General features: G+C 43.6%; 1 protein-coding gene across 1 annotated transcript in view; it reads left to right on the top strand.

Annotated features, from left to right (window-relative positions):
* Pard3b (par-3 family cell polarity regulator beta) overlaps positions 1-16935 on the top strand; it is a 965008-nt gene that overhangs the window by 895454 nt on the left and 52619 nt on the right. The window contains exon 22 of the mRNA XM_059278226.1: positions 13285-13364. Within this exon, the coding sequence (XP_059134209.1) occupies positions 13285-13364 (80 nt within the window). The remainder of the gene's footprint in view (positions 1-13284; positions 13365-16935) is intronic.

The following is a 16935-nucleotide window of genomic DNA, read 5'->3' as shown; positions in this document are numbered from 1 at the left end:
TTGGCAAAGTTTGCGTCGCACTTGGACTTCCAGCATCTAGATAAAGGATAATTTGGAAGGAAATTCTGTTGGTGAAATGGAAGAATTCAGTAATGAGTTCTATGTAGATGAATCAATGCCCAATTAAATGATTATATCAAATCTAACTTTAAATGTTGACTTAAAATAATCACATTTTGAAGACTTTGAAACCAAGATGATGCCTGCATCTAATCAGAGGAACAAAGTTCATATTTCCTACCCTGGTGCAAGGATAGTTTTCTGATGGACTGAAGAATTTGATTAAGGGAGAGAAATTCAGGACAGGAATGACCTGTGTGCTTAGAGAGCTGGGGTAGACTGCAGTAGCAGAGCCTGAAATCCCATTCTCTTCTCCAACTTTTGCCTTATTTCTCTGGAGGTTTTCATTTTTCCTTTCCTGATCTCCACCTCTTTCTCCAGGCTTTCTTTTCTGTGTATCAGTGTTTAATGATCTAACAACCCACTTCCATATACTCTGTTTCCTATAGCCACTCATGTTCCGTTGGTTTTTGTGCCTTTAATATGTACATGGCCAGCCGTGGCCATGTCTGTCACTCCGTTCATTCACCCATTCAGCTCTTAAGGAGCCTCTAAATGTTTATGGCATTAAGCTGATCTGGATAAGAGCTCCTAAGACTAGAGAACTGGGCAGAAAGTACATGCCCAGCATCCAGAAAATGTGTGATGGGATCGAATCATTAAACAAGCAAGATCGAGTTGCAAAGCAAGTTACTGTTGGTTAGTAAAGGTCTTGAATAGCAGGCCAACAGGTAGAAAATGTTATGGACTGGTTAATTTTTTTAACTGTAGAGTTATATGTGTGTATTTGTATTTTGTTTTGTTTTGTTTTGTTTTGTTTTCTAGGTAGATTTTGACATAAGAACATCTATTTTCTGAATGCCTTCTGGGTAATTCTTCCTTCCACTTCATCCTATCTTTATTCATTTTCCTAGTACTTGAACTCATTGGATAGAGGTCAATCACAAAATAACTTGATTACTATAAATGTAGTGGAATATGCCTGTCTGAGTCCAGCATTAGAGGTCAGATGGATATGACTTTATTAATTAAATAGATACTTTCTGAAGCAGCCACTCAGAGCCATGGTACCATGCCCAGTGTATTCAGTAATTCACCCATTGGAAAAACTTGCTCCCCTGGCTTAAATTATTTGGATCTTATAGGAATCTTCTGTCACTTATATCAATTACATAATTAAGGTTCCTGGTAGTTTTAATTAGTACTCCAGAGCCAAGTTGATATCTGGATAAGAAAGTTGGCAGTTTGTTACTTTTAAATGGATATGAAAACAATGAGTCTGTATAAACAAAACATGACATGGAACAGGGCTTGTGACAGTAAAGCTCGCTTCAAAATGGGTCATTCTATCTGGGGGAGATGGCTCAGTGGGTAAAGGGCTTGCCACGTAAGCCAAGGACCTGAGTTCAAATCCCCAGAACTCAAAGGAAGCTGGTGCAGCAGCACATGTCTGTAATCCTAGTGGTGCTCCAGTGGCAGTGTGAGAGGCAGGAATGCGATTCAGGCAAGCTTGCAGGCCAGCTAGCATGGCCTATGCAAGCAATGAAGAACAGGAAGGCACTGTCTCAAACCAAGTTAGCAGGCAACAACTGATTTCTGAGGTTGTCCTCTGGCCTTTGCATGAATACCATGACACGTACACACTCCTGTGTGCATACACACACACATTCATGAACACATATATATGCACATCACACCCAAAGATAAAAGAAAAACGTGTTGGAAATATTTTTTCTACTATTTAACAGGTTTTAGTTCAAAAACCTAACTAGTTGTTATAGGATCTATTAATCCAATCTGTTAACTTCCTCTGAGGTCATGCTTGACATTTCTCTTTTATTAACTCTGTAAGTAATAGCTCTTTAAAGAGTGGTATCTCAGGCCCTGGAAATGCAATGGTCCAAAAAAGGAGGCATCATCCCAGCAAACATGAAGCTTCCAGTATGAGGCCTTGTATTAATAGATCAATAACCACTTATGAATAATCAAAAGATTTGTCTATAAACTAGGCTATTTTATAAAACACAGCACCTTATTAGAAATAGTTTATATTAAACCAAAAAACCAAACATGTGCATACATGATTGCCTGCAGCCATGTAAAATGAGTATTTTATGGTCACTGTTGTTTGTGATTATGGATATGAAGATCATGATAAATCAGGTGCTTACAGATAGGCCCAACTTCGAATCTCCTTCCCACGGCTTCTTCCAAAGGTTCACCGAGAAGGATCAAGTCTCTGGTCATAGTCCTTTATTTGGGAAAAGGAAAAAAATCTTTAAGTATGATACTCCCTACCTAAAATAAGAGGCAGTGGGGAAATGCTGCCTTTGGAAGCAGACTCACCTCAGTTCAAAGCCCGGCTCTGTCACTGTCTGAGCCCAAGGCAAGTCACTGAAGTTGTTCTTCACGCTCAGCTCTTCATGTGTGAATAAGGCAGAGGTAGAAATGCTAACTCTGACTGTAACTCGCCACATAGACTGTAGATGTCCCATAGGGCCCTTTCTTTCTATAGGGGGAAGTGACTAGAACTTGTCCTCTGACAAAAACAGAAAAAGTCAGCATTATGAAGAAAGAGCTGAAATTTTCATGTGTGTTTACATGTTTTATCTTTACAGGTGAAGGCTTATATGAACTATGCTAGAAGGTTTGATGAATGAAAACCCTTTATCAACTGAATCAAGTAATAGACACTCAGGGTAAATAATGTGAATGGCTGATGTCACTTAATATTTGGACATATTTTGAGGGTCAACTTCACTTCTCTTTGGATGAGTAAAGGGCCCATCACAGAATGCTGGAAAATGAAACCAGGAGAAATAGTGACCCACATCAAAGACCCAGTGTGAAACAACAGTTAAGGAAATAAATGTTGCACGGTAGTGTGTATATCCAGACTGTTCCAGCTCCACCAACTCCTCCACACTGTGTCTGTAGAGGACACAGTACAGGTGAATGCCAGGTTTCTCTGGAAATGCTTGTCTTCATACCTTTTCCCTGATCTTTTCATCAGGCTTCTGTCTTTTCTAGTATGAATTGATGTCTCAGCCAAGTGTTTCAATATCTCTATTTGTGGGCAGACAGATGGAGGAAAGGAAATGAGAAATAGTGTATGGCTCTTTAATTAAAGACACAGAGCCAGAATTTGCTCTTAAAGCTTTTGGCAAGGCACATACACACACACACACACACACACACACACACACACACACACACACACACATACACACACACACACACACACACACACACACACACACACACACACAGGCATGCACACATGCATCACAGAGATGAAGCCAAATTTGTAAAACTGTATCCACAATCATGGTTTCTATGGAAACTGTATCTTATGCCCAGACACAAACAGAGCTGGCAGGAGATGTCTGATTTTATTTTCTGGGAAGACAATCATAACAGAGATCGTTCAGGTTATTAAGGTGCCGTGACCCAGGGTACACACAGCTTGTACATGGATAGTGCTAATGTAAGATTTCATGCTTCAGTCTCAATGAGTAGTTTAGGGTTTCATAATACAGAACAGATTACAGATTATGTGGCTATCTTTGTCATTCGGTTGTGAAATCATAATTACCTATGTACAGTTACTGTGTTAACGAGGTGTGCATGGACAAGGTGTATGTGGAAACTACACGCAACAGAACTTTTACAAATGTACACAAGCTAGAGGAGACTTCAAGAATTTCTGTTTTAACTTGTGATGTTTTCAAGGAAAGAAAATGTGGGCACGGAATGGTTAAAAAGCTCACTCCAGCGTTATTTTTAAAATAGATTATTTGCCGTATTTTCTAACTAGCAGATGTTCTGTGCTAGTCTATAAGCTGAGTACCCGGTTATTTGACAAAATTACTGAAATCAAATTAGAGAAAACAAACACTTCAGAAATAATGGTTTGAACGAGTGTGTGTTCCTCTCGGGATCACATATTTGTGAGTGTGTAGCCCAGGCATAACACACTTTCCAATGCCAAGGAAAAACTACTAAACAACCTGCTTTGGTTAGTGATTTTTTTGTTTCCAAGTGTTGCACTTAAGTTCTCCTCTGAACGTGTAACATTTTAGCAAAGTGGCGTTAGGCTAGTAGGTGCTCAAAGCCAAGTCTCTAACTTTTTCCAAGTTTTCATGATGCTGATTCCTGTAAACATCTTCTAACCAAACCTGTAACTATTCAAGAGTCATAAAATTAAGAATGTGCAACACTGCTCAGCTCTGTTTGTCACAATACCAACTTGAAATGAAAGGCATACTTCCTTAAATAACATCTGAATTTCTGTACTTCGCATCTTAATCGTAGGATGTGTCTGGCAGTGGGAAACTCATTTTTTTGTAACGGAGCTAAGTAAGACATCTTTGTAAATGAGGATGTTCTAGATAGGTGAATAAGCTACATTACAACTTTACGTGGTCTTTTCCATCACCGTGGCTTTTAAATTCCCTTGGGAAAATTGGCTTATGAGGCATCAATTACAATGTTGACAAAAAAATGTGTCCTAACCTATAGAACTGAGATGCATTTTACACATCAGATCGTTTCCACTTCTCATCATCAGACATTTGCAGAAAATCCTGTGTGGCTTATTCCTTTGTTTTTTAATAAATTACTTAAGAAAATGTTAATGAGGGCATTCTATTTCCTAACACTAATCTACAAATGGGGAGATGGGAAGAGCCAATGGCCTCTTTAGGATATTGCTTTATGAAATTGCTGATTCTAGCAATGCTGGGCCAGAAATACGTATGAACTGAAGGAACCCAGAATGTAAGCAGCAAGCGCCTCGCTTCCTTTTGCAGAGGAAAGACTAATAGCTTTTTTAACCAAGGCCCTTAATGCTCCAGCCAGCAGCAGACACTGAGTGCATGGAACTGGGAGAACTCCAGGGGACTAAAAGCTTCTTGATTAGGTCTTCCTCCCAAGCCCTGTCACAGGCTGGTCCTGGGCTCTCCTAATCCTGCTAGAGAGAGCTACCACCTGCCAATGCACCAACATATGTGCTCTCCATGTTTTGAGTAAGCTTCCAGAAGTTTCACTTCCTGGGCTGGATCAGTCAAAGAAAGATAAATCTACCCTCTATCCAGGCATGAGCTCTAACATTACACTGTTGTGTGAAAGGCTAGGTTTCTGTTATGGCTTAAATCAAGACTGTTTTTATCAGGTTTATATTTAGGTCATTATATTTAAAAAAAAAAAAATAACCACTGCATGATCTCAAGTAAGATAAAGTGCTTAAAAAATTAATTGGATCAAAGCCACTGACCTTCTTTTTGTGTGTGTGATGAGGGAAATTTCCTTATAAGGAGTTCTTCAAGCAGGAATATTTCTGAGTCTTTTTAAGCAAAGAGCAAGCTGAGAAATGAGTTTATAAATGCCTGGGCCTGTTTTCTGTCCCCTCACTCCTTCCTCAAGTGGCCTCACTTCCTGAGGACTTAAGAACGTCTTAAACTTGGCGTCTCTTCGGCAGTCCCTCTGGGTCATTTCCTATCCTCCACTTATGGCTGTTTCCAAGAATATTTGTGCCCTGTTCACTAATCTCTGTCACTACCGTTCTAACCATGGTATTAAAAACTGATCAAATTACAGGAGTAAATAGACAAATTATGATTTATCTATATAATACAATATTATATAGCCATTAAAATTCACATTTCTGAGATGTAGTCAATGTTCAGAAAAAGGCCAGTAATAAAGTCAGGAAAAAATTCTATATAGCATTAAGTTTATGTATATATTTAGAAATGCTAACAGAGGCCATCTTTTGGTGATTTTCCATAATAACAAATTAAGGAGAAACAAAGTCAAATCTATTTTTTTTAAATAATGAAATACAAATTTAATTCCATCATGTCTACTAACCAACATGTCTCAGAACGGAATTTTCTCAGTATTCAGGGTGTTACTCTCCTTGGGAAATGGTAACAAATCCTTTTGTATTTGCAAGTATTAATCCTATTTTGTGGGAATGGCCGGATAAAACAGCACAACCAGAAGTTAGCAGTTTATTGGGAAACTACAGGAATTGTCAACAGAGTCTGAATGCTGTTCCCTGTAAATCCACCCGACGCCCTCTATAAAGCCCTTCACCATCTCATTGCCAATGCCAACATGTATTTTCTCAGACCCTCTCCTGGTCACTGTCTAAGTGCAAGAAGAGTGTCGCCTCTAGTTAAGCAGGAATACATTTTGAGTCATAGTAACAGGCTTACAGGCACCATAAGGAATTGCATACTTTGAGGAGTGACTCCCTAAGCCACAGAGCACCGGAGAGAGCAGCTTCCGTAAGAAGCTTTAGGTTCTACAGAGTCACCTATGTCTGGAGCCCCCGTGATTAGGAAGCTGCTCCCACCAGGTCCACCTCTCCTTTTTCCAGTGCCGAAGCCAGCTATTAAAAAGTACAGTCTATCCAGAAACTAGCTACAGTACGTCTGCTAAAAGTGCCCGAGGAAACTCAAGCATACCTTAAGGCATTCTTGCCAGAATAAACACTGAGGTATAGCCACTGGTTTTATTGAATTCTTCAGATGTTATGCCCTAAGTTAAATCCCTGGCTGCAAGGAAATTCTAAGAAAGGTTGTGTGCGTGTGTGTGTGTGTGTGTGTGTGTGTGTGTGTGTGTGTGTGTTATTTTTTGCTTTTTTTATCTTATACTCTGTAAGAAGGGAGGATTGATTGAACCACAGCACCAGACCGTGTTTATCACATTCCCTGTCTCACTGAAGCTACTAACAATGTTGGTGTTTGGTGGGTTATTTTGGAGTTTGATTTGTTTTGAGATGGAGTCTCATACTGTAGCCCAAGCTAATGTGAAACTCATTATATAGTCCAGGCTGGCCTCAAACTCAGGGCAGTCCTTCTGCCTCTGCCTCTCGAATGTTTCCTGACTACTCTTTTGACACTGCTAGCTTTTCCCTTCTTTGTAGAATTCTTATCTCTTGATGGGTGTGACGGGGATATGCACCAGTGTTGATGTGTGGATATTGGTATGGGTGTGTATGTGCATGTGTGTGAGTACACATGCAGTTGTCTGTGGGTGTGCAAATGTAGAGGCCAAAGACCAGCAATCTCAGTAGCTCTCCATCTTATTTTTAAGGCAAGATCTCTTACTGAACCTGGTGCTCAGTAGTGGACTAGTTTGGCTGTCCGCAAGACCTGGGAATCCTCCTGTCTCTGTTTCCCCTGTGCCTGGATTACAGGCACACACTGCTTCCTGGGCTATTTATATGAGTGTTGGACATCAGATTTGATTCCAGTCCTCATAGTTGCAATACAAGTATTTTCCCAAATGAGCTGTCTCCCCTCCCCTTTCTCTCTTGGTTTCTATGACATGACTCTCTACTGATTCCCTTCTGGAGTAACTACTTCTAAGGTTCCTGGTTCAGCCTCACTTGCCTGCCTCCTAATGAATGTTTCCAAGAATTTTATTGACAGTCTTGTCTTTCTTATTGCACATCTTTTCTTCTCTGTTCTTGTGACAAGGGCATTCTCTCCTAAGACTTCAAACCTGAGATACTAGATACTTCTCATTTCTACTTCTTTAGTCCAGACATCTCTTCTAAGTTGCAGCTGCCTATTAGGTCTTTCCCTCAAATGTCTCAAGTGTTTTAGTATGCCTAAATGTTCTTTACTCCCTAAAGCTTAACTCTGTTGTTCTTTTATCATATTGAATAAAAGTTACCAAACCATCATATCGCTAAAGCTAAAGACTTGGGTATTATTCCAGACAGATCCTTCCCTTTACTCTACAGTCAGTCCTGTCTACCCACCTTCTTAACTTCCTTATGTCACTTGTTTAATCCTTTGGAAAATCCCCTGGTTTAGACCCTTATCATCTCTAGTTCAGATAGCCACAGGAACCTCCCCACTGTAACGTAAGGAATCATAGGAACTACAGAGCTCCCTGGAGAATATCTCGACGACCTAAGTGGTGACATTTTAGAAATAACACCAGAAGCACAACCCAGTGAAGGACATCAGGACTCTGTTAAAATGAAACACTTCGCCGGGTGGTGGCGCACGCCTTTAATCCCAGCACTCGGGAGGCAGAGCCAGGTGGATCTCTGTGAGTTCGAGGCCAGCCTGGGCTACCAAGTGAGTCCCAGGAAAGGCGCAAAGCTACACAGAGAAACCCTGTCTCGAAAAAAAAAAAAAAAAAAATGAAACACTTCTGGTCTAGGAAAGACACTGTTGAGGCACTACAAAGGCAAGCCCCTGACAGTGGAGGATGTTTGCCAGAGACCCATCTGATAAATGACTGCCATGCCAGATCTGCAAGCAAATTACTAAAACTCAGCAATACAGAGTGAACCACTGAAAACGGCCCCAAGATGTTAACAGACATCTCACCAAAGATACACAGGTGGCAAACAATCTATGACATCATAAGTCACCGGAAATATGCAAGTTAAAATGAGATACCATCCTTGCCTGTTAGAATGGTCCAAGGCCGGAACATAGCACCACCGAAAGCTACTGAAAAAGCAGAGAACAGGAGCTCTACTTTGGGGAGCTGAAGGGAGCGCATGATGGCACAGCTATGTGACAAGGCAGTTTGGCACTTTCTTGTAAAACTAAACATAGTCTTAACCATATGATCTGGCAACTGCCCTCCTCAGTATTTACTGAAAGGCGTTGAAACTTCCGTCCATACAAAAACCTGCACACTCATGTTTACAGCAGCTTGGTTCGTAATTGGTGAAACTTGGAAGCAACCAAGGAGCCCTTCCGTAGATAGAACCAAAGAGAGGGAGATTATTCAGTGCTAAAACAAAATGAGCTATCAGACCACAACAACAGTGGGGGGGGGAGGCTTGAAGAAAACTTAAATGCAGATTACCAAGTAAAATAAACCAATCTGAAAAGGCTACATCGTGTATGATTCCAACCATATGACATTCTGGAGGCAAAAAATTTGCATATTCCCAATGACATATGATTTCAATTTGCATATTCCCGATGACATGTGATGTCACATACTTGTCAGGAAAGATAGATGAACAGGCAGAGCACAAAGGACTTGAGGGCATTGAGGCTACGTGTGCGACAGTGATGGCAGATGCATGTCACACAATCATCCACACCCACACAGTGTACAGCGGAGAACCCTGTGACCATGTAACCTGTAACCATGGAGTTAGGGTGGTCATGACTGCACCACTTTGGCTGGGGGCGTTGATAATGGGGGAAGTTAACCGTATGTCTGAGCAGAGGTGTCGGGGAAATCTTCGAACCATCCTATTTGATATAAACCCAGATTTGTTCTATGAAGAGTCTATTAAGAGCATTCCAGGGAAGAGGGGCTTACAAGATGCTCAGTGGGTCACTGCTACACACGTGGGGGACTGGAGTTTGGATCCTCAGCGTCTAGGAGCACGTCAAGTAGGGAGAGCAGCCCACACTCTGTAGGCAGACACCGGGATCCCCAGAGAAAGGTGCCAGCTAGACTCCCTGGATTGGTTCACTCTGTGTTCAGGTGGTAAGAGATCTGGATCAATTATACGGTGGAGAGCAGTCAAAGTAAGAAACCCAGTGTCAACCTCTGTGTTCAACACGCACATACCTGCACATGCACCTGTACACACATGTGAACCCACATGCATATGCTGTACACACATGTGAACCCACATGTATGTACACACACACACACACACACACACACACACACACACACACACTCAGTATTGTAGGAGCGAGGGAGATAACTCAGTAAGTAAAGTACTTGCAAGAGAGTCTAAATTAATTCTCAGAACCCATCTAAGAAGCCAAGTATGGCACACACTCGCCCCAGAGGCAGAAGGATCTCTGAGGGTCACCTGCCAGCTCATCTGTAGTCTACTTGGCAAGATGCAGACCTTCAAGAGACCCTATGTTTAAGGGGGCCAGGGTGTCACACACACAAACCATGGCAATGCCACAAAAACCACTCACGCTCACTGTGTAGCAGACCTAGCTCTGGTGGCCGGAAAAAGCACACTGGTTTTTAAAGTGCTGTTTTGGCGTTACCCAAATCTTGCCACCCCTGAAAACAGCATGCTGCGTGCCTATCCTTCCTGCTCAGGATGCCTCCTATGGCTCCTCCTTCATTCTTCTCCCCCAGAAAAGCTCCTCATTCATATTCAGTTGTGGAGGAAGCATCAACACTATTCTGAAGCTGTCTTCAACTCTCCCAGGTGCTGCCTCCTCCCCCGGACTTCCATTCTAGCATGATGTCATCGAGCATAATCGTTTGCAGGTCTGCCTCCTCAAGAGCAAGCCTTTCTTCATCACTTGGAATCCTCCACCTCCTGTGTACGAGGACGCAGGAGGTGCTGGGTGATTGCTAACTGCGCAATCGCCTTGCAGCACGATTGCCTTGCACGGTGCTGCGGTGTGGGCAGAGAGGCACACAGAGTGATACCCAGTTGGTGAGGAACAGAGTGATCTTTGATGTGCAAACATCCTGCCTGTTTTTTGAAATCTGGGCCCAAGGTCTGCCTCTTTCATGAGGCTTTTCTTAATACCTTCAGTTTCCATCTGTGCTACAAATGGTAGCACCCTGGATGGCAGGCACTCCAGCAGACATTTTCCGCGGCATTCCTAACGCTTGTTTTCCCAACAAGACAGAAAGTTCCTTGAGGATAAGGATTGTGTTCCATTTCCTTGAGTCTAGAATGCCTGTTAGATAACTCCCCAGAACAGCACCAGGCAAGGGGCAGCACCCCAAGTCACCTCATGAGGCCAGCCTGACTCTGGATGACTTTGCTAAAAGTATTACATCGTAGCTTTAAGGCTACAAGTAAAGGGTGATTTGTGAATGTCTTGAGCCATGCAAGGATTCATAAGCATGGTGTTTTCCCAACAGCCATCATTAATATCATTAATATTCTTCAATACTAGTTTAACAAGAATTCTTCCTAAGAAAACCTAAAAACTAAACAAACCAGTTCTGGTAGTTCTGGTAGTGTAGACATAGAATCCAAGCACTCGTGAGGTTCATGAGTTCAAGGACAGCCTGGGCTACACAGTGAGAATCTATCTCAAAGAGCACAACAAAACCCATGGACAGGAGTAGCTGGGGGCCACAGTCCTACCTTTCACTTACTCCTCTGCTGTTCACACATCAGTACCCTATCGATCTGTCACCATCCTTGTCCCTGGTCTGTTAGGAAACTCAGGAGTACTGAGCATTCAATCTCTTCTTCTCAGCACTTAGTGGGTTATTTTAAGAAAGAGGAGAAAGCTGTTGTCAGTGGCACATGCCTTTAATCCAAGCACTTGGGAGGAAGGGGCAGGCTGATCTCTGAGTTCGAGGCCAGCCTGGTCTACAGAGCAAGTTCCAGGAGAGCCAAAGCAGCATGGAGAAACCCTGTCTCCAATAACGAGAGAGAGAGAGAGAGAGAGAGAGAGAGAGAGAGAGAGAGAGAGAGAGAGAGAGAGAGAGGAAGAAGGGGAGGAAGAAGAAGAGGAAGAGGAGGAGGAAGAGGAGGAGGAGATGGAAGGAAGGAAGGAAGGAAGGAAGGAAGGAAGGAAGGAAGGGGAAGAGAGAAAAGAAAGAAGGAGAAAGAAATAATGACGTTGGGAAGGGGTCGTGTTATGGTGGACACAAAGGGATCTGGAGGAGGGAAATGGGGTTGATTATGATTATATGTATGAATATCTTAAAGAAAAATAACTTCGCCACCTCTGTTCCATGTATTGCTAACAAAAGTATCTCAGGACAGATGCTGAAAGGCTAGATAACAGAGTTTTTCTCGGCCTGCCTGTGCAGATATGCTCTGGAGCATCTCTCCCCACAGTCCCCACCAGCAGCACATGCATGTATGCACACATCCTACCCAAAATGCAATGGCAGAGATGAAGAGAGACCCAAGACTCTTGGCAAGAAAAAAAAAAAATGATTTCAGTTGCTGGATAGTCCTTAGAAGTTTCTGCCACTGACCTTGACACTGCTGTTTCCTGTTTTCTAACAAACTCTCCTCCTCTCTACTCAATTATCATAGCAGCAGTTTCCAGTTTACCCCTTCCAGGCCCACTGTATGAAGGCCACCCTAGCATAAAAGCGAGCACATGAGTGGCCCGCAACAGCCTATGCGGTCACATGGGTAAGCCACCAGCCACTGGGCACGTGCTTTCCCTGGGCCTGTTGTGTGTCCATCCCGCTGACTGGTGTGACAGATACAGAAGGATGAGGTAGAAGGCCTTCCTCTTCAGCAAGCCAGCACACTCTGGGGAACCTTCTGGATCTAGTCACTTGAGGACCTCAGAGGCTGAGGGAGAAGAGGCAAACACAGGAAGCGACAAATCCTACAAAGACCGATGTTACAGGAAAACAATTCACAGCTTCCAGGTGGTTGTTCATAAGGGACAGAACCAGATGAAGGTCAGAGTGTCAGGGAAGGCTTTGTAGGTGCTGGGCAGTAAACATTGAGTTATCGTCAAACCCTGTTAGTGAAGAAAGGCTCACATTGCTTTGAAAACTCACAGCCAAAGGGGGCATCAAGATGGCACATGAGAACAGGCTCTTACCACCAAGCCTGAGTTCAATCCCCGGAATCAGAGACAGACGAGAATGGACTCCTGCAGTTTGTCCCCTGACCTCTACACATGCAGCAGGGCATGTGCAGACACACACAAACACATGCACACACGATAATTTAAAAAAAAAAATAGTTTAAACAGAGCCAAGAGAAGGGAGCCTCTGAGAATACAATGATTAAATGTGATATAGCACCTGAGATATGATCCTGGGGACAGAAAGTAAATCAAGTAAAAATGTGAATAAGCTGTGAAGCTTAGTTAACAGTGATATACCAATATTGATTCATTAATTGTAAGAAATGTACCTTCCTAAAATAAGAGCGACCCAGGCACAGGGTATCTGGGAGCTCACTATGCCTTTGGCTCAGTTTCTCTATAATTCTAAATCCGTGCTAAAAACTAATGTCAATTTGGCAAAGGAGAGAGAACGCCCTATGGAGCGTTTCTGGCGATGGAAATAGGAAGGAGTTGACTTAACAGGGGCCCTTTTGGAAAGGAGTGACTGTTGTCCAGCGTGGCAGCGTCTGTAGCTGGATCAGAGGTGCCTGTAGCCATGCCGAGTGCGAGCTCACTTCCCCCAGGTTGAATTCTTGGCAGGCGGCCCCAGCATTTGTGCACTGATTATGATTTTGAGATGCATTGTCAGTAACCGGGGTGTATAATGGAGCTTCGGCTCTAATTACTCTTCTCTCCACAGGTGTCTGGAAAGGGTCCAGATGGAAGCGCACCCAACCTCCGCTTCGAAGGGATGGAGAGGCAGTATGCATCCTTACCCAGGTAGGGTCTAGAGGGGTCTCCCATCCCCAGCTCACCCACAAAGGAAGCGTTTAGAGATGTCTGTGTGAACTGGAAATTTGGCTTCGAGATGGGGAACATGTTATAGTTTTGCCTTGCTGCCGTCTGCTGTGGTCCCTACCGCCATCTTCACAGCTGTGCTAAGAATTGAAACACTTGTGGGGTATTTTTTAAGGGGAGAGAATAGTATATCACTGCAATCGAACATGTCAGCAAGAATATTGGATCCTGGATGGAATGCCTAAGCCATGGCTATAAAAATGGTATTGAACATCCTGCACCAAGCTTAGAGACAATAACATGGGAAATCCTGTGTCCTAGAAGTTTCCCGAGAGAAAGAGCAGGCTGGCCTTAACCTCGGAGCTTCAGGTGGGTGTTAAAAAGAGGGAGAGAAACATGAGCCTGGAAGGTGTTTTTAGAATCTGCCTGTGTCCTTGAGGCAGTGAGCAAATATTGCTAAGAGGCCCAGACAAGTGGCAGAATACAAAGAACTTCGTGGGAAAAGTTTGCTTGGCCGAGCTGACCTAACTTGATCCCCGTATGCTGTAACAAGACACCCCTGGAAAGGAGATACAGTTCACAAAGGTTGGGGCTGTTATCTGAGAGGCGTAGAGTCCAGTCAATCGTACTGGTCTACCATCAGGAGCACATGACAAAAAAGGAGACCTTTCCAAGATGACTTACAGCCCCCTTCCAGGGGAGTCCAATAAGTTGAGAGTGTGAGAATTAGTGAGTTCAGAAAGAAACAGAGAAAGGTGAATGCCAGCCACCAGCCTGAAGTAACTGAGTATCACCTTAGAAAGGGCAGACGAGGCTTCGCTGTCATCAGAGCTGAGCCACAGAGCTGTTGACGCAGAGATGCAGTCGCTGTTGAGTGACATGTGGGCTCTACTTCTGCGGGTGAAGCGACAAAAATAGTGTCCTGAATTTTCTATCAGCCACAGCCTAGGTGACCATCTGCTCTTAGAAAAAGTATGTTAGGGCTGGACAGATGGCTTGTCATTTAAAGTGCTTGCCACACGAGCGTCACGCATGAGGACCAGAGTTCAGATCCCCCAGTACCCAGGTAAATGGCAGGTGGGTGTGGTGTCCCACCTGAAACTCCTGTACTCCGAGGGCAGAGGATGCCTGGTTCAAGCTTGCTAGCTAGACCCCATGTAACTGCAAGCTCTGGGTTCAGCTGAGATGCCTTAAAGAGGAAGATGGATTTCAAGCAAGAAAGACTCCTGATGTCAGCTTCAGGCTTCCACGTGCACATGACCAGATGTGTGTGTACCCATACAAGTGTACTCACACACATGTGTGCACAAGTGTTCATGCCTGCACACACACACAGAGGCACCACAACATACACATGAAAAATACGTTGATTTTTCAAAAACAATAAAGCCATATATTTACCAGGGTACCAATTTTTAACATTTTCCCTGGTAGGATATAGGAAGTACAGGCTTTAAAAAGCTTTGATGCAGCTGTATTTTATATATCTCCCTGTTTCCTTTATATGTTATCATGTAAGGGTTTTTTTCTTTTTCTTTTTCTTTCTTTCCTCAGCTATGATTAGTTTCCTGCCCCTATTTTTTCCCCTGGCTTAGCATTTTGTTTTCATTTTGAAAAATGGAGTCATTTCCAAACTTCATTTGAAATACTGAAATATAAGGTTTCCGGCTTTCACTGTTGACGTCTATGGAGATTGTGGTTAAGGCAAAGAAAGGAGGAAATTCTTAGGGGAAGTGCGGAGAGGAGGGGGAAAAAATCATTTTAATGTCTTCCTGGCCAGCTTGCATCCTGAGTTTAGAAACTGCTCTTTTTTTTTTTTGGTTTGGTGTAAATTAAAAACACAGAAATAACATTAAAAGTCCTGTAAATCTCACTCATGTATTAATTCTCCTGTTGTAGTGGTCACCTACCATGTACAGAGGGCCCCGACGATATGGGCAGTGGACAAGGTCCCAGTCTGTCCTTGGGGATCCTCTTTGGTAATGGGGGCAGGCAGTAGGCGTTTTCTCATAATGATGAAATCTCAGAGTAGTAGCTATTAAGACAAAGGCCTCTAGGTTTCCAACTCCTCTTTATTTCCCCTAATTAGCCCTGAAATGCCCAATCATGGCTGGCTCCAAACAAGTCAGTTTAGGAATAAACACTGTTGAAGGAGTTTCGTGACAAAGACAGTGTGTGGGTGCTGTCTGTGGCGCAGGAGCTATCAACACAACGTAGGAATTGGCAAAACCCCACCAGCTCTGAGACATCGGTGTGGCTGAAAGGCAAGCATCTTAGAGGGAAAATAGTGCTGGCACCGAGTCCCTTCCCACACACGGTGGTAGCCCTGGTGGGCTGCACGTGCAGTCAGCCGGCTGTGGCTGCCTTGCAGACAGAAGTAGCCATGATGGAGCTCGGACAGGTCTGTGAGACACCAGGATTTCCGTGAGGACCGCAAACCCAAGTTTCCATTTCGGGATCCAAAAAGAAAACACACAGTTCCCTCTCGGGCTGTGTGCTCCGTCCCTGGGCCCAACGTTCGCCCCGTGAGAAGCAGAAGCGGGGAGACAGCTGCTCTGCTGGTGTCTGATCTGAGGTGTGCAGACCCAGTCCCGCTAAGAGTTCGTGATACCGACCTAGTTTTCTCCATCCCTGCCTGGGGATTCTCCTGTCCTCTTAACTGAATCACACCAGCTCCCTGCTCTCTCTCCCTTTGCTAGGAGTGAGAGACAAACAGCTCTTTAGACACCAGGTCCTTATTGCAAAAGCAGGATAGTTTAAGTATTTGTGGAATTAATTTTTTGATCAAAGATAGGACTAGGTCGGTCTGTAGAAAGTTACTGGTCATCCTTACAGAGAATTTAGTCCGCCCCTTGCTGACTTGGCTCCTAGGTTGTTCATTGAGATGTCAAAGGAGCTTTAAAGGTAAAGTCAGTAACCTTGACTTATGTGTCAAATTTGGAAGCATGAATAGAAAAATGCATCCTCATCTAGGGGCTCATTTCTAAGCTTTTGGGGAACTCCATCACCTTTAAAGCAAGCTCAAGCAGGCGGCTGTCAAGCTAAATGACACCACACAGAAACAGAACCCTGGCTAGCACTGGCAAAGACGTTCCTAGCGCTGGGTAGTTAGGAGCTTGCCTGCGGCTAAGGGCTGAGCAATGTTAAGTGTTATTGTTAAGCAATGTTAAATCTTCTGCCTCCCAAGGAAAATGACTTTATTTCTTTTCTCCTGAGGCTGTTGTATCAGGAAAGCTGGGTCTGCTTGTAATACCACCTCATTAGCAAACCCCAGGCCTTGACTGGGGCCAGTCTTACCAGCCTATGCAGTCCCCAGTTTTCTTTGGTAGTAAACAATGAAATCAGCATCCCCCCCCCCCTTAGTCTTGCCTGACACAAATTATTACTCACCTACTCACCGCAAGTGAGTGGCTGTTTTCTGGGCTGTTCTAACGCGTGAACACCAAGGTACACATTTTCACTAAAAGCTTCTTTTCCGCTCTAGTCTCCCAGCCCCTTCCAATTCTCCCAGCCTCCATTCTTATTTCATGGGCCCTTCAGCTGTGGGCTCTCT

Source organism: Peromyscus eremicus, chromosome 13 (genome assembly GCF_949786415.1).
Source record: "Peromyscus eremicus chromosome 13, PerEre_H2_v1, whole genome shotgun sequence".
NCBI lineage: Eukaryota > Metazoa > Chordata > Mammalia > Rodentia > Cricetidae > Peromyscus > Peromyscus eremicus.
This window is presented reverse-complemented; position numbering and strand designations above follow the sequence as displayed.